The sequence below is a fragment of the Ochotona princeps genome, chromosome 2 (assembly GCF_030435755.1).
Source record: "Ochotona princeps isolate mOchPri1 chromosome 2, mOchPri1.hap1, whole genome shotgun sequence".
Taxonomy (NCBI): Eukaryota; Metazoa; Chordata; class Mammalia; order Lagomorpha; family Ochotonidae; genus Ochotona; species Ochotona princeps.
The window spans coordinates 112,025,598-112,048,061 of record NC_080833.1 but is presented as its reverse complement, the minus strand read 5'-3'; the positions used below and the strand labels follow the sequence as shown (position 1 = coordinate 112,048,061).

Here is a 22,464-nt window from a genome sequence, read left to right as displayed (position 1 = left end):
ACTTCCTCCTAATATCCTGAGAAAAATGACAGAAGTCCTTGGGCCCCTGCCACCAACCTAGAGATCTGAAGTTCCTGGCACCTGGCTTTGGTCTGACTCAATCCTGGCCGTTTTGGCCACTTAAGGCTGTTCTGAGTCAGCAGACGAAAGAATTTCTTTCTCTTTCTCTCTGTCTCTAAAACAAATAAAGATGTCTTTTTAAACAGTCCATAAATGTAGGTCAATGCTCTAACCTTATTTGGTGAAATCATCAAATTACTAGGATAAAACATGTGGTAAATGCTTAATGATACTGGTCTAGGGGAAAAACACCTTGGATTCAACCCAAGAAAGACCGATGATAAAAGCAAAAATGTATAAATATAAATGAAAGTACATCAAACTGCAGTGCTTCTGCAGAGTTAATAAAGAGAAAAATCAACTAACAGAATGGAAGAAAGCACTTGTAAAAGATGAATCTGATAAAGAATTAATATCCTGAATATATTTAAGTTTCATTTTGTTCTGTATTTCATTTTTTCTGAGATATTAGAAAAAATCGTTGCCTCTGCCAATGTTTAAGATAAATTATCCATTTGTAAAATATTAATCTAGGGACATTCTTGATACAAATTTTTGATAAAACATCGATGATTTCAGCATTCTTCCACCTTAGCCTCATCATAAATTTTATGTTTACTCTACCTTCAATTTTAGTAAAATATATACTGCTCTGAAAGCTACTCTTTCAAACTGAAATCCTATTCCTGATGCCTCAAAAACTAGACACTGTCCAGACATGCTGAAACAAATTGGTACAAACCATGCAACCATTTTCAGAAGCTGTGAATCACTTTTTTCATAAGATTCAGTTTCATGAACTTTTGAAGATCCTTCATATATTCCTCCTGAGAAGTGTAAATTGTTCTTTAAAATGATCTTAATTAGCCTTCAAGATATGCAAACAAATTGGGAAGTGGCTATGCTAATTTTTTATTTATGGTAAGTTTGGAGCACATATTTTTGTTTCTTTAATTTATAATTGCACAAAGTATCTACAAGGAGCAGGACATTCAGACTAACCAAGAAAGGAGTATAATATGATCTCTTTTCAAAATCATTCTTGGGGGCTGCTGTGAGCAACAAAATAAGCCACTGCCTGCCCCAGAACCCTGTGTCAGAGCAATGATGTGAGACCTAGCTGTTTATTTTTTTACGTCATTTTATTATTATCATTTTATGATACAGTTCCATAGGCCCTTGGATTTCTCTCATTCCCTCCCCAATTCTCTCCCCCACCACTGGGTTCCCCTATATCATAATTAAAACTATAATTCTTCATACACAGTCATATGTCCATCATTCCAGGCATGGACAATGGCAGAGAGCCCAGCATCCCATTGTCAAGATATACTTAACAGTTTTATTGGGAGTCCATATTTGTTTGGAAGTAGAGATGCATACTGCATTGTATCCTCACATCTAGATATGACAGTTTCCATTACACAGTTACTATACAACCCCTGAAATGAAAACTCACAATACAAAATTAGCAACAGCAAGAAAAACAGAAATTTAGAGTGCAATGAAGTTAATTACATGCTCCCAGATATGATAGTCTCCGTTACAAAGCCACTATATGTCCCCTTAAAAGAAAAGCCACAATACAAAATCAAGAACAGGAAGAAAAAAAAAAGAAATTAACAACACCATGAAGTTAAATAACATGCCACTAAATGACTAATGTGTGTCGCTGAAGAAATGAAAAAGAAAATCAAGAACCTTCTTGAAGAAAATGATGCTACTGTATTATCTATGCATCATTAAAAAGTTTAATCAGAACAAAACGTTTTGAAGAAGTGATTCTTAAAAAAAAATCAAAATCCCTGAGATAGAATTTCCTCTGATCTTTGTTGGTGAAATGTGTTTGCTGTAGGCAACAAATAGATGGGTTTTGTTTTTTAATCCAGTCTGCTAATCTATGATATTTGATTATGAGTTTAAGCCATTTACATTCAGGATTAGAATCGCTTCTCGGCCTTTTGGCTAAGATCAAGTGTACATTCAGGATTAGTACAAATGGGTGGAATTTGGTCCTGTAATTTTAGGAATGGGTTGTTCATTGGTTTAGTCTTCTGCTGTTACTTTACTGGGATGTTCTTTGCATTTACCTTTGGTTTTGATAAGTGCTAATCCTTTTCTCTGTCAAGAGATCATCTTTGAGTATCCTTTGTAGGGCAGGTTAGGAAGAGGCATATTTTTTCAACTTTTCCTTACTGTAAAAGAATTTCACTTTATTTCCAAAGACAAAGGAAAACTTTACTGCATACATTATCCTGGGCCGACAATTTTTTGCTTTTAGAATCTGGAATGTGTCGCTCCATTCTCTTCTGGCCTGTAGAGTTTCCTGTGAGAGGTCTCCTGTGAGTTTAATTGGCATTCTTTCATATGTCAGTTGATTTTTTTCATGAGCACATTTAAGGGTCTTTTTCTTATGTTTGATTAAAGAGAGCTTGATTATCATTTGTTTTGGTAAACACTGCTTTTGGTCAAGCCTGTTAGGAGTTCTATGACCCTCCTGGATCTTGTTTCCCAATTCTTTCTAAAGATTAGGGAAAGTTTCCCTTATTTTTCATTGAATACACCTTTAATCCCCATTTCTTTTTCTGAATTTTCTGAGATTCCCTTAACTCTTATATTTGGCCTCTTAATAGTGTCTTTCAATTCTTGAATACTTTTTTTTTTTTTTTTTGCCTGATCCAGCTCTGCTTCCAGCTTTTTGTTTGTTTCCCCCTGGTGACAGGAAATATCTTCTGAATTTTGAGATTCTTTCTTCTGCCTTTTTCATTCTATTTTGGAGACTCTCCACTGTACTTTTAGTTTGCTCCACTGTATTCAAATCTGATGTATCAGCTTCCATTTGATTAATTTCCAGTGTGACATATTTCTTGAGTGCCTGCTTTACATGCTTCTCATTGTTGATAAGAAGCTTTAGAACAAGTGTTTTGAATTCTGTATCCCCCATTTTCTCAATGTCTTCCTCAGCGAACTCTGAGGGTTTTGCTCCTTTGCAGGGGAGTGTTCAGTAATACTCATTGTGCCTCTGTCTCTTCTTTTGCTGTTCGTCATTGAACTTCTGGTTATCACATTCTTCTTGGGGAACTTTTAAGCTCTGTTACTCACAGGTCTACAGTTCAATTTTACTTATTGCAGTTGGTACACAGCTCTTTGTTTGCAGCCACTTGTGCCACAACCTCCAGTGAGTTCCAGGTCTGGGTTCTTATGTTAGATTTCCACCACGGTCTCCATAGCCCCAGCTCCTGGCTCACCACTCTCCACCTCCTATGATACTGTGCTGAGGCTGCACCATGTCTGTACAACCTTTCTCCCCTTCCAGTTGGAGCAGGTCCCAGGATTAGGAAGACACCAGGTGTCCTATATAACTAGGTTGTTGGTGGCACTGATCTTGCCAGAACCTATTGGCCATTAGGTCTAAAGGCCACACGGACCTATTTTGATCAGTACAATGCTGTAGTCAGTATTACTTTCCTGTGGGACCACTGCAATGCACTGAGCTCAGTGAGTTCACTCCCAGCTCAGTGCATGTAAAGCTCACTCTTGTCCCTGCAATTTTATACTCTTTGCCACACTTTAAGAAATGACACCTAATGTGCCACTACTACAGTTCTTGATCTGCTTGTCATCATGTCTGAGGGCTACTTGGACCTATCTTGGGTGGAACCTGTAGGATGACACGTTGTTACAGTTTCCTGAGCCCAAAATGAGTTCACTCCCAGTTCAGTACATGTGCAGTAATGTCCATAGCCCTTGCCTCCTTAAACAAAATGGAACTTATTACAGCTGTAGGGGTAGACTGGGTTGTGAATCCCCCCCCCCCCCCCCCCGGTTCCAGCACTGCTCATCTGGGATCTGCTGCTTTGTCTCTGCTCCTGGTCAAATCAAACAGACCGGAAGAATGAGCAGTTCTTTGTCTGGTTTCACTACCTAAGCTCCTGTTACACATCACTTCCCACCTTGTTGTTGGTATAGTTCTGGCTGACAGTGCAATTTGGATCGCCACTTGCTGAATACTGCTGGGGTGTTGGTCATTGCAACACCACATCATTATGTCCACTGCTTTCCTGTGGTTGCCAGTCTCCAGGTACCCTTCTGCTATTGTTCTATCCTCTCCTATTTCCTGGAATGTGCCCTCTCTGGCTCACACTGGCTTATATTTCTCTGCCTGTTTAAACTTGTCCTTACCTTATTCCACCATCTTGATTCTGAGGCCTGTTTCACAGCATATCAAACTCCCTTCTGATGTTCCTAAAAAAATAATAAGTCCAAATACTCGGTCCCTTGCATGTGGGAGACCAGGATGGAGTTGTATCCACGTGATATTTTTCTTGCCTGGTTCAGCGTACTGCCACCATTTTGAGGGATAAACCAGCAGGTGGGCAGTATGATCTCTCTGCTTTTAAAACAAACAAATAAATCTTTAACAAAAATAAGTCATGTACCTATAAAGCAAATTGAGAGCCCTAATCAGAAACTAGTCTGTCAGAATCTTCATCCTTAACCTCTAGCTTCCAGATTGGTAACAAAATCAATTCCAGTTTTTCAAGTCACTCACTCTACTTCATTATATCATGTGAGCCCAATAAGAAAAACCTACTCACTCAGTTGTAAATATTAAGCCCACCCCCACAGACACAGCTGCTCCTTGGAGAGAAAAGGCAGAATAAGGACAGACTCATGACTTTCAGAGCAACATGGTAAAGGGGGTAAAATATAGATATAAGGTGCCAGAAAAGTCAGGCTCTGTTTCTCTTCTGGATTCACAAGGAGGTAATTCACCCACCTCATTTCCATAGGAAAGAAATTATTTACAGGAATTTCTCCTTCATGGAAGCTAGAATAGGACACAGTTTTAATCACCTTCATGGGACTGCCCACCCAATGACTCAGAGACGTGGAGACCTGCGATCTCACTTGTTTCTCCCACACGGTCACCACGTACTATTTCTCCACAATCCCCAAATCTGCTTTTTCCTCTCCAATCTCACAGAAAGTTCTGCTTTTGTTGCCACAATCATGATCTGTGTTCCAGACCTCCGATCTTCCTATATTGAATTCTGTGCTTCAGAATTGCTGTATGAACTGACAATTTGGTTGTATCAATCTCGTGCTTAAACTTCTTTAAATGCTTTCATGATGAAGTATCCAGATCCCTAAGCATATCAATGGGATAGGCAAAGACTTACGTGTATCAATGCCCAGAACATGAGGAAAGGTAATGCATATGAATAGAAATTGACAGACTTTTGTACTGGGCCATAGGAAAAAGACAGATCAGCACCAGGTGTAGGGAATAAAAACTGTACTAGGATTACTGCATTAACAAGGTCCAAAGCTGGCCATTCCCCAGCCTAAGGCAGCACACATTCCTAAAACAGCAAATTCAAGGAACTTCCATTATTAGCAACATATTCTCCCCCTCCTCCCTCTGGGAATGTGAGAAGCTACCTGAAGACCTCCTGGCTGGGATAGTGCTGAGTTAGCAAACAACAGCAGGAATGACCCACAGGTGAATCTCCACAAGAAGTACAATTCCACAAGTGAATAAAAGCTGCCAGAAAAAGCATTGAGTTTTTTTTTTTTCTCTCTCTCTCTCTCATGGACAACGTTTCCCTCAGGTCTTCATTTTCTTTCTTTCTTTCTTTTTTTTTTTTTTGAATAAATTTTATTTTTGATAATTGTTACACATTTTATTAGGGTGCAAAGGGTCAAGGGCTAGAGGAAAGTGGGTGAGATCATTCTTTTCCCATTCTCTTCTTTCCTTGCTGTATCTGGGGAAATGGGAGAAATAAGGGGAGAAGCCACACCCAGCCTCCCAACCGTACCGGGGTCCCCAATGTGGGACATGCTCCAAGGGTCTTGTTCAGGATCAAGCATAGCCCTACTTCTGAAAAAATTATTATCTGCATCCAGTATACATTGGAATATATAGCCCAGTCTCTCTGAATCATGTTATGTTGCTAAAAATTAACAACCCACACTTTATCAATATAGAGGATTCGTATTGCTTTTTATTCATTTCATTTACTTCTTGGTTCATCTCATTTTGTTGGATACACGCACATACACACATATGGATTCTATTACTATATTGATACTGTTACACTTTAATATAAAGTTATTTTGAATTTATTTCAGAGATTCTTCAAGCTCTGGAGACTTTGAAACCGCAAATATTCTAACTATTTTATTAGCCTCGCAGCAGGCCCAAAGGTCACGAAAGGGTAGGGCTATGGTGTTCTTCAACTGCAAGAACAACTGGAGCCAAGCCAGTGAGAGATGCCAGTTTATTGTGATGAAATTACAAGTTTATAAAGAGTAAGGAAGGGGAAGGCAGGACGGCATCTCCCTACTGTCCCACCGTACAACAATGACACTATAATTGGCTAGAAGACCCTCCAGTCATGACCCCACAGGTCACATTCCACACACAGGCTGGAAGCATGCCTCAGGTCATGGGCAGGTAAGCTGTGAGCCGTGCCCACCAGGTAGCAGGCAGAGCTCCAGAGGCAATCTCCTACATATGCCATCTCAATATATGCATGCAAAGTGTGTACGTTTGGGATAATAAACATTTCCCAGTTTTAACATTAATTTATTCCTGAAGGCTTAGAGCTCCTTTCTTCTCTTTGCTGATGAAACATGAACTAGGTTTTTATGAATTGTAGTCTTCAGATTTTTAGGCACTAACAAGGATTTTGAACTTTTGCTTTAATCTCCTGCCACCTTGTGGCAAAATATAGTACCTTCTCCACATCTCTCCGTGATAATAACAAAAACTTCAAGCAGAGGATTTGATGCTGCACATATTTCAATTGTGCACTTGCAAATATCAGCATGTTAAACAGCGTTATCTGTTTTTATTATTTTCCCTGATAAGACATGCATAGTGATAACTATTGTAGCAATTTAGTCTATTTCTTCTACAAAGCTTAATTACAAACCCAATTTGTTTTGCTGTGCCATGTTCTGCTTTTGGAATATTAAATGAAAATCATTGTGTTATTTAATCAACTCCTTCTATGGCTCATGAATCTCATTTAATCTGAGCTTCTTCTATAAACTTTCATTTAATTATCCACTTCTCTCCATACTCCTCTCCTTCTTGTTTTCTGGTTACTTAATATGCCATGCTGTTTTCATGTATTCTTAGGAAATACAGAATGCCTAGACATGTATAACTTTAATTGGCTCAACATATAGAAATGTGTATGCTTTAAGCATCCGTGTGTTTTATTTAACACAAAGAAATCTTCCCACATTATACCATGCCTGATCTGTTGATCCATGTATTGTAAAGAATCTTACAACATGTATCTACCACATCCTTTTTATGTGATTGCACAGGGGTGAAAGTCTAGTATTCTTTTAGTACCTCACACTGTAAACACATTTTGATATACGTCTAGTATTTGATATACACTAGTGTGGAATTTTGTAGATTGTCTTAATAAACAGTAAAGCTGGGAAGCAGAGGTTAAAGGGAAAAGAAGCATAAGATGAATCAGTAACCATCTCCTGCAGAAACCAGAGGCAGAACAGTGCAATACACACCATACCACCAGCTCAAGAGTCAGAAGCCATCTGTGAGAAAATCATAAAATAATAAGAACAACACAATGAAAAAGAAGAAAGAAAACAATTGCCCTCAACACATCTCCCCAGCTGCCTGCAACACATATCCCCAACTCCAAGTAGGTCAACATGAAGAAGATGCCTCCCATTTGGAGGGAGAAAAAATTGAATCCCATGACATATCCCACTGTGTTTGAAGTCATGGACAAGCAGAGTCTCATGGCCTCTGCCACCAGGATCATACTTCCAGACTCATTATGTGAATCTTCTCTCTAATACCAGGAACTCCTTGCCACCTTCCCCTAACCACGGAAAGTGAAAAAAACATTGCAATTCCACACAGTATTGTAAGAGAGAAAATTTAGGACCTTATCTTGCAGCTCAGAACCCAGGCACTACACCTAGACAAATAAGAGCTAGCACCCAATAAAACCCACATTCCTCTAATCTGGGAACAGTGTTCACAGACAAAACCTGTGTGCAAGCTTAGAGCCAAACATAAGTCTGTGCTCTTATGAAAAGACGCATTTAAGGTGCCCGGCGCGATAGTGTAGCAACTGAAGTCATTGCCTTGAACATGCCAGGCATGCCATACAGTCACCAATTCTAATCCTGGTGGCCCCATTGCCCATCTAACTCCCTGATTGTGATCCAGGAAAGCAAACAAGGACACCTCAAAGTGTTGGGATCCTGCACCCGCATGGAAGACTCAGAAGCGCTTGGCTCCTGGCTTCAGATTGGCTCAGCTCCAGCCATTGTGTCTGCTTGGGAGTGAACCATTGGACAGAAGATCTTCCTGTCTCTCCTCCTCTCTGTATATCTAACATTCCAATAAAAAGAAAAAATCTTTTTTTAAAAAATGACGCAGTTCTGTCACTTGAGTGTTCAAGAATACCAGGCAAGAATATCTGGAATGTGCTACAGTCCATCAACTGAGATCAACATCAACTGAGAGCCAGGTGTGATACATATTGTTGCTGGGCTGAGTTACCTGTGGCCCTCATAATCACTCTTCCTGAGGCCCCATGAAAACAAAAATAAAGCCATGGCACTTTGTCTTTGTGCACAACGACAGGCTGTTAAATCTTCCCACTTGGAATAATCTGATGCTCCGCAGCATTAGGAAGGTGCCTGTGGACAGTCTGTACTTATGCCAGATCAAATGAACACCTGCCTCTTGGTGAGGACTCTTTTTGACATAGGTCACAAAAGGGTTACCACTGTTTCATTCTTATAACTTGGAACAGACAGAAACCACAGTATTGTTTGGGGACAATACCAAACTGAAAATGTCCAACACTGAACTTACGCATACAGTCCAAGGTTGGACCACATATCTTGTGATTTTCCCTGAGGCTGGGATTTGAATCCAGTGATCTACTTGGGGAGTCCCTCAAGAAACTTCAGCTGGGTTGATGTAAACTTGTTTCATGTGTGTTCCAACTACCGTGGTGTCAGATTTGGTCCATCAACTGAGCACTAACTCATGTCCTGACTCTTCCAGTCAAGCTCCGAGACTGGTGGCCAGGGAAAAGCAGCAGAGGCTAGTACCCAGGATAGCTACTGCCGTTCATGTTGGAGTCCCCCATGGGGCTCCGGGCTTCAAATTCTGGGAATGGTTTACAGCCTTTGCCTAATTTCTGATAAACTGAATTTTTTTCTACTTTTTATGTGTTACTGTCTTTACTAATGGAATATTAAACAATCAAAGGATTGTGAAGTGAAATGAAAATTGACCACTATAAAAATGAGAGGAAGAAAGGAAAGAATAAAGAAGGAGGGTGCATGGGGAAGGTGGGCAGGAGGCAGGGTATGCTGGCAGGCAGCACTACGCTCCAAAATCTGTATCGTGAAATACATGAAGTTTGTTCACTTTCTATAAATTAGAGAAAAAAAATTGAAGCCACTCTGCTCATGGTGGAGTTCATAATCCAAAAACTGAACTCAAAGTGCTCCTATGATCACTTGTGGAGATGTGACATGCAAACATAACTAATTAAACACTTTAACCGCATATCTAGTTCTCACACGGACCACATGTCATCTGTGTGTTCTATGGAACGTCAAGGTTTGAAAGCGTTATTTCTCAGTGATGCTGCAGTTTAAAATGGCTCCATACAATAATATCAAAGTTCCGTCTAGAGTTCTTAAGCACAACAAGGTTTTCATGTCTTGTGAAAAAACTATGTCCCAGATAAGCTTTACTCAGTCATGAGTCACAGTGCTGTTGAGTGCGAGCTCAAGGTAATGAATCTACACTGTATTCAGCAAAGAAAATGAAATCACCAACTTACACATGACGCATTTAGGAAATAATCTCCTAGATATGTGAATCAATATCATGAAATAATTACTCAGTACAGTAAACAGCATGTTGTACTACTGGCACCAAAGGATTGTATGTCCGCATTACTTGAGGCTTGCTAAAACTTGAAATAATTTTTCAGGTAGGACTTTAGTATAAACAAATAGTGTATACAATGTAATATTTTTAAATATGCAAAATAATTTACATATCTTGAAATACAAACAAATGCAAAACGAAATACTGTACACACAGGCTAAAAAAAAAAAAAAGTTGTGAGCAGAGGCACACAGAAATCTAACCCTCCATCTGCCCTGGGAGCAATGGCTCTGTGCACGCTGATGCAGGGATCCCAGCAACTGTGAGGAACTTCAACGCCATGAGTGAGAATGCAGTGGACACCTGGTTTCTACCTCAGCTCTTCTTCAGTCCTGAAAAGTGACAATAAACTATTCCTTTTCTTCACCATCTCCTTTTCAGTGCCACAAATTTACTACATTTCAGGCATTTCCAGATCAAGTGTCCCGACCTGCAGGACACGACGCTCAAACCCTGAGGGTGGACTGGGAATGCCAGGATGCTAGCCCCCGGGCTGCTGGCCCAAGAAACACATGGACACACGTACTTGGTGGAAAAGAGTGCCTTTCGCTCTTTATTTTACTCCTCATATATATACCTTCTTCTCTAGCAGAAGAGAAGAACGGAAGGGGTTTACTGGAACTAATTATCTTCATTGAAGCAGGGAAGGAACTAATCAACTATATTGAAACAGGGGAGGAACTAATCATCTGAACAGGAACAAAGGTGGAGGTTCTATTCTGCTTGCTCTACAGAGGACATTCTGGGCTAATATCCTGCTTGCTGTGACTCTGCTTGCCCAAGGCAGGCTTTGCAATGCAACAGGCTGTCAGGTAGGCCAAGCATAAGGCCCATAAGTCTGTGGCTCCTAACAATCAAGCCCTCTCACATTTTAATTTACCTCTAAATCTACTACTACATTCACTAAATGAACACTGTAACTCACCCAATTTCACAGAGGGACACATATTCTACACTTCTAACCAGCTTTGCTATGAAAATTCTGCTGCTTGGACAGAACCACACTGATAGCAAAGGCCCAAGTATCTTGTCTTGCTTTTCATGCTTATAAATCCTAGAGCAATGCTTTTGTCCTAACAATTCTACATATTAAGTACTAAGAGCAGAAACAAGAAAAACTGTGTTTCTTCTTGAAAGGGCAGAAGCTGTCACAAGCAGGAAAGTGAGAAGACTTTTGGCAAGAAGAAAATCAAATGGCTAACAAACAACACAGATAATCAACAATGAAAAGATTCTTTAGAAACTGACTACAGATTTGACTTACACTGAACAGATTTTTATGGACAAAATAAGACATTCAGAAAAGACACTTCCCTGCATGGATATATGTTTGTGATAAGCATTTTGCCCTAGAATAAATGAAACTAACAAAAATACTTCCAAAAAGTAGAGAAAAACTAGAGAGTTACCACAGAAAATGAAGTAGAGTTGTCACAAATGTTCAGACCAGGGAGGGAATCTTTCCAATTAGTGAGTCACTTCCCTCTCTAGAAGAAGTGACAGCTGAAATGGGCCTGATGATCCAGAAGTAACTGGACAGGGACAGGTGACTTGGACCCCATTCCATTGAACTTTTAAAATTCAAATTTTGAAACAGCATAACGTAAGTCAAAATAGCAATATATGAAACATTAAGCTTGTCTGCTATCAGCAACTGATCATTGAACACAAGCAACGGCAGAAGCTGTGTAAAAAGATTCGAAGATACCATCACCATGTCGCCTCCAGGAATTCCCTGTGCCTTTGGGTTGCCGAGTTCTCGTTTCAGTGCAGAGGATTGAGTGGAGGGTCATGGTGCATCCTGAAATGAAGCATTGAGAGCCAAGATGGAAGTCACTCAGCACAGCGTGGAGGTGAAAATAGAGGAGAATAAGGAATGAGGGCTCTGAGAAGGAGAGCCTAGGAGACAGCTTTTTAAAGAGCAATCTAAGTAAGGAACAGAGAAAGTAGGAGAAATGGACATAGAAGACTCACCAGAGCTTTCTTAACCAAAACACAAGACCAGCCAGAAGAGCCAGGACCAGTATCACTGCCAGGAGAATGAAGACAATGGAATTTTGATGCTCTGTGAATGTGGGCAAAACCAGAGATGTTATTTCAAATTCATTCCCTGCTGTGCCCATTCACCTCCTGATTTATTATGATCAACTGCGTTTAGTTCAGTTGACTGTCTATATTCATCAGTCTCCTTCCATATTCTTTCTGACTTCATCTTTCTTCAAAGATGAAACCTTCAGCTAACTCCTACTGGTCCCTCATTTTCTCCTTAAAAATATGCATACACACACACACACACACACACACACACATATATATATATATATATAATTTTGAAAGGAAAATTGTTGGAGAATGAGGGAGACACAGAGAGAAAACAAAGAGAGAGACATTTTAGGGAGTCTTCCATTCACTGCTCACTCTCCAAATGTCATCAACATCCAGGATTAGGACAGACCAAAATCAGGACCAGGAACGACAACCATGTTACACACAGACAGTACAGACATCAGCACTGGGACTGTCACCCACTGCCTTTCCAAGCACCATAGCAAGGTGCTGTATCAGAAGCAGAACAGTCAGGGCTCAAACTACACTGCACTAAGGCTCCTCGTATTCACTTGCATTCCTTGGATTAGTTATTTTTTACTAATATTGAGCCTGAAATCAGAAAAATCACTCATGTTTCATCTGTCCCCTCCCACAAAGTGTTTGAAAACCAACTCCTCCTCTTTCCAGCTCGAGAACCCACTCTTCCTCACCCCAGTGAAGGATGATGTCCTGGTCTCCCAGACTGCTGTGCTGCACTCGACAGGACAGGCCAGCCGCCTCTCCAGCTGTCACCTCCAGGGTTACTCGGAGATACCATGTGCCATCAGCATTGGGCAGGACATCACTTCGTTCAGTGCCAGGCTGCTCCTGGTTACCCCGCATCCACGTCACCAGCACAGGCTTTGGGTGGAAGCCAGACACACGGCAGACCAGCAGCAGACGACCAGGTCCAGGACTGGAGCCACTGGACAACCAGGCTTCTGGCTTTACTGCAGAAAATGGGAAAACTCTTCATACAAAAATCCTAACGCCATTAGGAAGATCAGATCCTCATCTCAGTTTAGAGAGACACATATTCTACACTTCTCTCAGGTCCTTTCTTATTCTAATTTGAAGGTAACAGTGGGAAAGTCTGTAGAAAGAGAAGTGTTGGGCCCGGTTGCGTGGCCTAGTGGCTAAAGTCCTCACCTTGAACGCCCCGGGATCCCATATGGGCCCGGTTCTAATCCCGGCAGCTCCACTTCCCATCCAGCTCTCTGCTTGTGGCCTGGGAAAGCAGTCGAGGACGGCCCAAAGTTTTGGGACCCTGCACCTGTGTGGGAGACCTGGAAGAGGTTCCAGGTTCCCGGCTTCGGATTGGCCCAGCACAGGCTGTTGCGGCTCACTTGGGGAGTGAATCATGGGACGGAAAATCTTCCTCTGTGTCTCTCCTCCTCCCTGTATATCTGACTTTGTAATAAAAAATAAATAAATCTTTAAAAAAAAAAAAAAGAAAGAAAGAGAAGTGTTTTCCAGGAGGGTACACAACTTACATTGTCGCTGGAGATCCTCCTTGCCCGCATCAAGAAGTCCCAAAGTCAAACGTGGACAAATGTCACTCATAAGTTTGTGTACTGTTTCCTTGAGAAGTTTATAAAGATCATATTGTCTGCAAACAATCTGTGCCCTCCTTCCACCCTGTGGAGATGGCAACCACGAATTGTTCTCCAAGCTCAGCAAATCAGTGCCTTGATAAGCTTCCCGTGCAAAGCCCACTGAGGTCTCCTCAGACTGCAGCTCACAGCCTATTGCCACCTGCAACACAAAAGGGTCTGGGAAGCAGGAGTAATGAATTAGAAAAATAAAGAAAAAATAATAAAATGGTTAAACAAGCCAAATACAACGGAATTAAAGAGAAGTTTTTGGAGGTTTAAAAGGATAGGACAAAGTTTGATTTTATCAAGGGTCAGAGAAAGTGGAATTGCTAATAGTGGAAGAGAAAAATGGCACGACAATGCGGTAAGATAATGTAGTATGTATATAAGAAACCCTTTATGTTAAACAGTTGAAATTAATGATCGAAGATGTGTGGAATGCAACAGGTAGCAATTCCTGTATAGCCGGAGAGCTGAAAAGATTAAATAGCTGGGGAAAAAGACTTTAAAGGAAGATAATACAGTTCTGCTGACAATAGGTAAAGGATCATAAATATTACAAATTTTTACATCTTGAAGATCCAATTCCCAGGAAAAAAAAGTGCTACCCAAAAACATAGAATTCAGTTTTATTCCAGGAAGAAAAGTGTAAGAGTTATAAGATAGCGAATCTATTTGTTAGAGATGAAGAAAGTCATTGGCATCTCCACCCATCCACCTCCTCAATCATCATCAAGAAAACAGAACTCACACTCATACTGGTATTTATTCACATTCTTCTGAACTTCTCGAGTAAATGAAACAAAGTGCAAATGGAAAAGTTTCTCCATGTCTGCGAACTCCTTACTGCTGAAGTTGCCCCTGGACCAAGGCTGTAGATATTCGATGCTGTTGGAGTTTGTATTCCAACGGTGAGTCTCCAGCTCATCCAGCCAACCTGAGCCCAAATTCTGCACCCAGGAATGGTTATAAAATGATGATATTCTAATGATTGTAAAGGAGACAGGTCTCTCAAAACCTGCGAGAAGGTACAGATAGAATTGGAGAAAAGTCATTGGGGCAGAAATTTTTGTAAAAAGTGCCAGCATTGGGAGTTCAAAATCTAGAAGGAAAAGAGAAAATCTTGGTTATTTTAGCAGATATTTGCCTTCTTCTGTTTCAGCTACTTTATCAGTATGCTTTATAAAGGCACAGGGACCTAGAGGCAGGGATATATGCAATGGAACCAGTCCCAAGATACATTTTGAGGACACAATTGTATACCACACACACAAACCACACACTATTGAATGACTTAAACTTGCATACATATAGTGAAAGACTTGTACCCAACAAGGCATTTGCCAGAGCTCTTACCATCTGTGTTGTCTCCAACTAGGAAGAGAGCAACTAGAAATCCAAGTAGCAGAAACGCCATTTCATTTGCAGATGCTATTTCTCTGTTTTAAAAATCTTTAATTTCTTTAATTTCTCCTCTGAACAAACCTGCCCTCACAGTATGTCTCATCTGATCTTCTCTAGTTAACAACACAGCTGCACTGTCAGCAACAGGGAACATGTGTTCCTTCCCCAAACCCTCAGCCTCCTACTCAGGCTCTCATTTCCCCTTTGGTTCTGCCTCCACTTTGCCTTTCAGCTTCTCTACTTGTCACAAATTACCATGCTGCTCAATGCTCCACTGTGGAACAAGTCTCACAAACTACCACCAAGTTCACGATTTTCAGAGAAGACCCAGTGATCACTGATATCACAGGAACACTGAAACCTTCTGAGAAACTTTCTTCTGTTTGACATGCTTTGACACATATTCACTCAAACGGTCCCCTAGCACCTGCCAGGAACCCAGCATCCTGGTATGCTTATGAACATACAGTATTTGACAACACATTCAATCTATCTGAGGATTTTTACCCTACCTGTGCATAAAAACACACCAACAACTGTACCTGTAGACTTCTTACCAGAATAATGTGCAACACATCTGGATGGAAACAATTCTGCTTGACATACTATTTTCTAAGTTCATACGCATCACCTGATGTTTCTTCACTTAGATGTTTATCTTGGAATTTTAGTCCAATCTGCTGGAAAGTGGTAAGGTCTTAGAAAACTTGTAGAACGTGTGAAAGAATTCAGTGCACGTGCCTAATTTGTTTCTCTTAATTAAGGAAGATACTTTCAACATTAAACTATGTAAAGACACGATGAAATTTACTAATAGTCCTATATAATTCAAAATGTTGTAGAGTGATGTTTAGAGTAGATGCTTATGTGTTACTAAACAAAAAGTTTATGCTGAGCGTCCTTCTATTGTTATTTAACTATTTGTAGCAAGAGGCTAGTCAGAACTTTTGAGAAGTAAAACTGTAGATTCTGAATTCATTTATCCAAGACTCCCTTCATGTCGCTCCTTCCTAAAGTTTCAGTGATTATCTTGTCATTTGCAAGGCTTTGATGGATGACCTTACCTTCCTCATTTTGCCATTTACAGTTGCATAAATAGTTTTTAAAACTTATTTTTGCTTTTTTCTTATTAATTACATTGCATTATGTGAGAGTTTCATAGGCTCTGGGTTTTCCCCAACCCCTCCCCATGCCCTTCCCCCAGGGTGGATTCTTCCACCTTGTTGCAGTATTACAGTTCAAATTCAATCAAGATTCTTTCTTTGTAAACATATACCAAGCATAGAGTCCAGCATCTTATTGTCCAGATAAGTTGAACAGTTTCTTGGTGAGACCATCTCTGGTCTGAGGGTAGAGCTGGTAGAATATCATCCCAATCAATTATGAGTCCCAACATAACATCAACAACAATTTACAACATTATGGAATTGACATGGCTTTGAGTAACCAAGATATTAAAAAAAATGCAAGTTCTTAGCCACATCCTGTGATTAGCTCATTGATATTTCAATTTTAGTTTATATACAGAACCGGCCGCTATACCCCTTAAAATGGCTATAGGGTACTATTCAGCTGTCTCGTGTCTATTTTCATTTTAGTATTTATCCATTTGTAGTGTTGAAGCATAATTTTGCTGAACTTGGTGGATTTTAGGATAGTTTAAACTGGCTTATAACTCTAACAAGACAACAAACATACAAACAAACTAAAAAAAAAAAACTAGAATAAATAGACAACAACAAGTAAAGCTTAGAAGCAGATAGGAAAGGGCTAGCGTGGATTTACTCATACCTCACTAGGTGGGACACAAAGATTAGTCACTCCTCACCATGGTATTGAAGATTTCTCTGCACACCCCTCCTAAAAAATGTTCTGCACCTTATTTTTGCTTTTTAATACCATTTTTATTATCATGGTTTACAAGAACAAATTATCAAAAATTAATTTAGAAAAGTAATCTTTTTAAAAATAGACTTATTTTATTTGAAATGCAGGATTATGTAGAGAGAAGAAAAGACAGATAGAATCTTCCATTCACTGGTCACTCTCCAAATGGCTACAACAGCCAAAGCTGAGCCAATCCTAAGCCATGAGCCAGGAGCTTTTTCCAACTCTCCCATACATGTTAAGGGGCCTGAGGACTTGAAACATCCTCTTCTACTTTCCCAGCCCATAAACAAGGAGTTTCATCATAAGAGCAGCAATTGGGATGCAAACTGAGACCTTTCTGGGATACAGGTGGAGGTGTGGCATACTGTACCATGGTTCTGGCCCTATAAAGAAATCTTTTGATATTTTTTTATGTGCATGAACTTTTTCTTAAGTGTTTTATTGTTGTAAAATGATCTTCATGGCTCTGCCTCTTAGGTGTAAAGCTGCTCTGAACATTCATGTGCGAGTCTTTGTATGCACACACTCGCTTTCACTTCTTTAAACTAGGAGTACAATGATTGGTTGTGGATTACATTATGTTTAACTTCCAGACAATCTGACAATTTGAGTTTATTGTATTTTTTCTAATTATTATTATCTTATGATACAGTTCCATAGGCTCTGGGATTTCCATTACCTCCCTCCCCGCCAATCTCTTACTGCTCCACTGATTTCCCCCAAATTATCACAACAGTGTCGTTCCTCACAGTCATAGGTCCATTATTATTGGCATGGACAATGGCAGAAACTCCAGAATCCTATTCTCAAGTTATATTCAACAGTTTCATCGGGAGGCCATCTTTGTTTTGGAAGCAGAGATGCATACTGCATTGTATCCTCACATCTGGATATGATAGTCTCTATTACACAGTTACTATACAGCCCACAAAACAAGATTGACAACAGGAAGAAAAATTAAAATATACAATGCCATTAAGATAAATACCACACTACTGAATGACTAATGTGTCACTGAAGAAATGAAAATGAGTCAAATACCTTGAAGATATTGATGTTAATGTATGATGTATGAGTTAGTGAAGAATTTCATGAGGGAAAAATTGTTCAAAGAAATGAAAATAAAACAAAAAGCATCAAAATCCATGAGATATTCTTTCCACTGATCTTTGTGTCTCCTGTAAGCAACAGAGATGGGTTTTATTTGTGGATCCAGTCCACCAGTCAACATTTTATTAATGTATTTAAGCCATTCACATCAGGATTAGTATGAGTACATGGTGAATTGCTCCTGTCATTTTAACAATGGGCGATTCATTGTTTGATTTAGTCTTTTGTTATTATGTTACTGGGAGTTTTTCACATATGCTTTGGTTTTGGTAGGTGCTATTCTTTAATTTCATCAAGAGGACATCTTTGAGCATCATTTGTAGGGCAAGTCTGGAAGAGGCTTATTCTTTGTCCTCTTCAATGTGGAATAATTTTTTTCTCTTTTTTTAGAGACAAAGGAAAACTTTTGGATATGTATTTCTTGGCTGACAATTTTTGCTTTTAGAATCTGGAATACGTCACTCTACTCTCTTTTGATCTGTAGCGATATTTCTGAGAGATAAGCCGGGAGTCTGATTGCCATTCTCTATATGTCAATTGATTTTTAAGAGCATCTTTAAGAATCTTTTTCTTATGTGCAACCAAAGAGAGCTTGATTATCTCGAGTGGTGATGAAGATCATTTTTGATTTACCCTATTGGAAGTTCTGTGCTCCTCCTGGATGTTGTTTCACAGTTCCTCACAGTTCTTCAGATTAGGGAAATTTTCCTTTATTATTTCATTAAGTATAGCTTTAAACCCAGGTTCTCTTTCTGCACTTTCTAGTACTCCCATAGCTACTATATTTGGGCCCTTAATGGTGTCCTTGAATTCTTAAACACTTTTTTGGACTGATCCAGCTCTGCTTCCAGCTTTTTGTTTGTTTGCCCTGGTGATGGGTAATATTGTCCAATGCTGAAACTCTTTCGTCTGCCTCATTCATTCTATTTTAAGATTTTTCACTGCTTTTCTAAAAAAATTTACTGCATTTTTTCATTTCCAATAATTCTGATTGGTTTTGTTTCTGTATTGCTGTTTCCAATATGACATACTCCTTAAATTGTTGCATGTTCTTCTCATTGTTGATAAGAAACTATATAATGAGCTTTCTGAATTCTTTATCCCCCATTTCGCTGATGTATTTCTCAATTAGCTCTGAGGTTGGCAAAGGCTTTTGCTCCTTTGCAGGGGAGTCTTCAGTAATATTCAATGTGCCTCTATTTTTTGCTCTTGTTCATTGTACTTCTGGCTAGCAGATTCCTCTTCTTAGCGCTGGTTTCTCAGTTGTGTCACCCACAGGCCTACAGTTCAATTTCACTAATTGCTGTTGGTACCTGATTGGTCATTTACACTCACTTGTGCCAATCTCTCCAGCGAGTTTCAGGTTTGGGCTCTTGTGTAATGTTACATCCATGGTTACTGTAGTCCCGAATCTTAGCTCACCACTCTCCACCTCCTGTAATCCCGTGCTGAGGCTGCACCGTTGTCAGTACGGCCTTTCTCCCACTTCATTTCTGAGCAGTTCTCTGGATTAGGGTGACACTAGGTGCAATAAATAACTAGTTTGTTGGTGGTGTTGATCTTCCTGGAACCTGCTGGTATATACCAATGGTGGAGTTCTTGATGTGTTGGCCATTACTTCTGGAGGCTACTCAGACCTATTTTGGGTGGAACTTGTAGGATGCCACATCATTACAGGGCACCTAGCCTGAATGGGGCTCACTTGCAGCTTAGTGCATGCGCAGTCCTGTCCCATAGCCTTTACCTTCTTACACAAAATGGAACCCTATTCAACTCTGCTTAGAGTCTGGGCTGTGAAATCCACCCTGCTCCAGTTAAACCAGTTAGGGAACTGCTGCGCTCTCGCTGCTCCTGTTTGAAGCAAACAAATCTTCAAAAGGCAAGGTTTTTTTTCAGTGTTTACCTCTTGATTTCCTAGTAATTGCCCTTTCCTAACTGGCTGATGTTGAAGCTCCAACCACAGGTGGTTCTCCAGTTGGCACTCACTGACTGCCACTGCAGCATCTGGTCACTACAATAGTACACCATTTTCTCTGCTGCTTTCCCACTTCTGTCAATCTCCAGGTGCCCCTTTTCTGTCAGCCTGTCCTCTACTGTTTCATGCAATATGCCCTCTGTGCTTCACTCTGGTTAATGATTCTCTGTCAGATTAAATGTGTCCTTATCATATTCCACCACCTTGATTCTTCCCGAAAACACCAATCATTTTTAAAGTTAAAAAAAATGCTAAAAAACAGAAACCTGAAAAGAACTTAACTTTCATATCTATAATATTTTAAATCCCAACATTCAAAATTCTCACTTGTCTTTAATTAAACATACACTTGATATGTTACAGTAATACATTCATCAAAAACTCAAGGGAATACACATTCCTCTAAAGATAAATGTGATGCAAGTCTTTGCTTACTTGGGACAGATTTTACTCAAACCACAAAAAATTAGGCAAAATGTTGACAACACTGCAATTATTGCTTGAAAGGCAGGAAAGCTCATATAAGACTCTATTCCCTAGCTCTCACCAGAAGTTCTTGAAATTTTGGTGCCACGGAGGAAGACTAAATAAATCTTCTCTCACAATGTGCTCTGTGTAAAACTGATGCTTCCAGAGCCTGCCATCTTACATAAATAGGTGAAAAAATATTTCAAGAGAGAACAATATGGCAGAATAGGACGAGGACACATTTAGACAGATGGAAAAAGATTTGTCAAACAGAGTCCAGCAAAACAGTTCACCAGGCAAGGGCTGGGATTCCATATGGGCTCCAGTTTCTATCCAAGTGACCTTGTTTACCATCCATCTCCCTGCTTGTGGCCTGGGAAAGTAGTGAAGGGTGGTCCAAAGCATTGAGATCATGAATGCATATTAGAGACCTGGAAGAGGATCCTGGTTCCTGAATTTGGATCAGCTCTGCTCCAGCTGTTGTGCTCACTTGGGGAGTGAATCAATGGATTTTAAACCTTTCTGTCTCTCCTCCTCTCTTTTATATGACTTACCAATAAAAATAAATAAATCTTCAAAAAGTTAGCCAATGAAAAACAGAGATACTATGATCCAAAAAACAGAAGAAGGAAGGCCAATGGCAGAGGACACCTATATTGTTTTGGACATGCGGGAGCAGCAGAGACAGCAGAGCAGCACTACAGTGAACCCCAGCAGGAATTTGAACTCTGCTAGCAGCCAGCAGGGAATAGGAAGGTGAGGTGACTGAAACAGATGAGGTGAATCTCTCCATAGAATTGTGGTTCCTGCTGATTTTTCTTTCATCTGATCATGAGCAGATGCAGAATGGCAGAGCCATACTGGGCAGATATGGGAACAAGATGATTTGACAGTTTAGACTACCAACAGTGCCACATCAGGTGCCATTTTTACATCCACAACAAACCCCTAAGGGAGGACAACAGTGAGCTACTCATGCAGAAGCCAGATGCAAAATCACTTCTGACTAAAAACATGACAGTGGTCTCAAAAGAAAAATAATATCAACATTTTGACCTCTGCTGGCAGCAAGCAGAGGGTAGGAAGGTGAAATCACTGGGAACAGATGAGGTTAATCTGACCACAGAATTCTGGGTCCGGCTGATTTTTTCATTAATCTGATTAGAAGCAGAAGCCGAATGGCAGAACTCCAGTGGACAGGAATGGGAACAAGGTGGATTTCATGGCCCAGACCATCACCAGTGTCACATCAGGTGCCATTTATATATTCGTGGCAAAACCCCAGGGAGAGGACAACAGTGAGCTGCTTATGCAGAAGTCAGGGGAGAACGAAAGTCCAGCTCAAAGCATTGATGTGATCTCACCAGGAAAATATTATCAACATGGTATCCCAAGGTTCCATCCAAAACAGACCTGGGAACAGGCTCTAGCAAGAAGAGAAAGGGGGGTGGGAATATGTGCAATGATGTGTCTAAATGCAGTCACTCAGTTACTGAAGATGGTGAAATGAGCACCCAGAAGCACATGGAGTGTTAGGCAGTGCATTGGAGCCTGTGGAGAAAATCTGGTATGATAACAGAGAAAGGGTGGCAGAACAAATTGGTCACTTACTGCAAGAAGCGTGACAGCAAATTTCTGAGTAAATGGAGACTCTGGCTTAGACTGTGTCTGCCAATGGACCTTGGAAGAATTTCTTCATCATTGGATGTGCAAGATCAACAGCATGCCAGAACTAATGAAACAACTTCAACAAATCCCTTGGAGAATGCTGTATTTCAGGTGCCTTGGGATGATATCATGCGGATGAACTGTGTAACTGGGATTCACACCAGAAAGTGAATACATGCTGCAATATGCATCTCAGCTCTAGAATGAAAGGAGGATTCCCAATGAAACTG

The 22,464-nt window shown here is 40.2% G+C and overlaps 1 protein-coding gene across 1 annotated transcript; it reads right to left on the bottom strand.

Annotated features, from left to right (window-relative positions):
* Nucleotides 1–12,006: 12,006 nt before the first annotated feature.
* Nucleotides 12,007–15,136, bottom strand: LOC101530945 (T-cell surface glycoprotein CD1a-like). Its single transcript, XM_004589245.2, has 5 exons — nt 15,076–15,136; nt 14,471–14,737; nt 13,618–13,896; nt 12,796–13,074; nt 12,007–12,101 (listed from the first exon to the last, which is right to left on the bottom strand). Exons 1-5 carry the CDS (start codon nt 15,134–15,136, stop codon nt 12,007–12,009), a joined length of 981 nt encoding a protein of 326 aa, XP_004589302.2.
* Nucleotides 15,137–22,464: the final 7,328 nt, after the last annotated feature.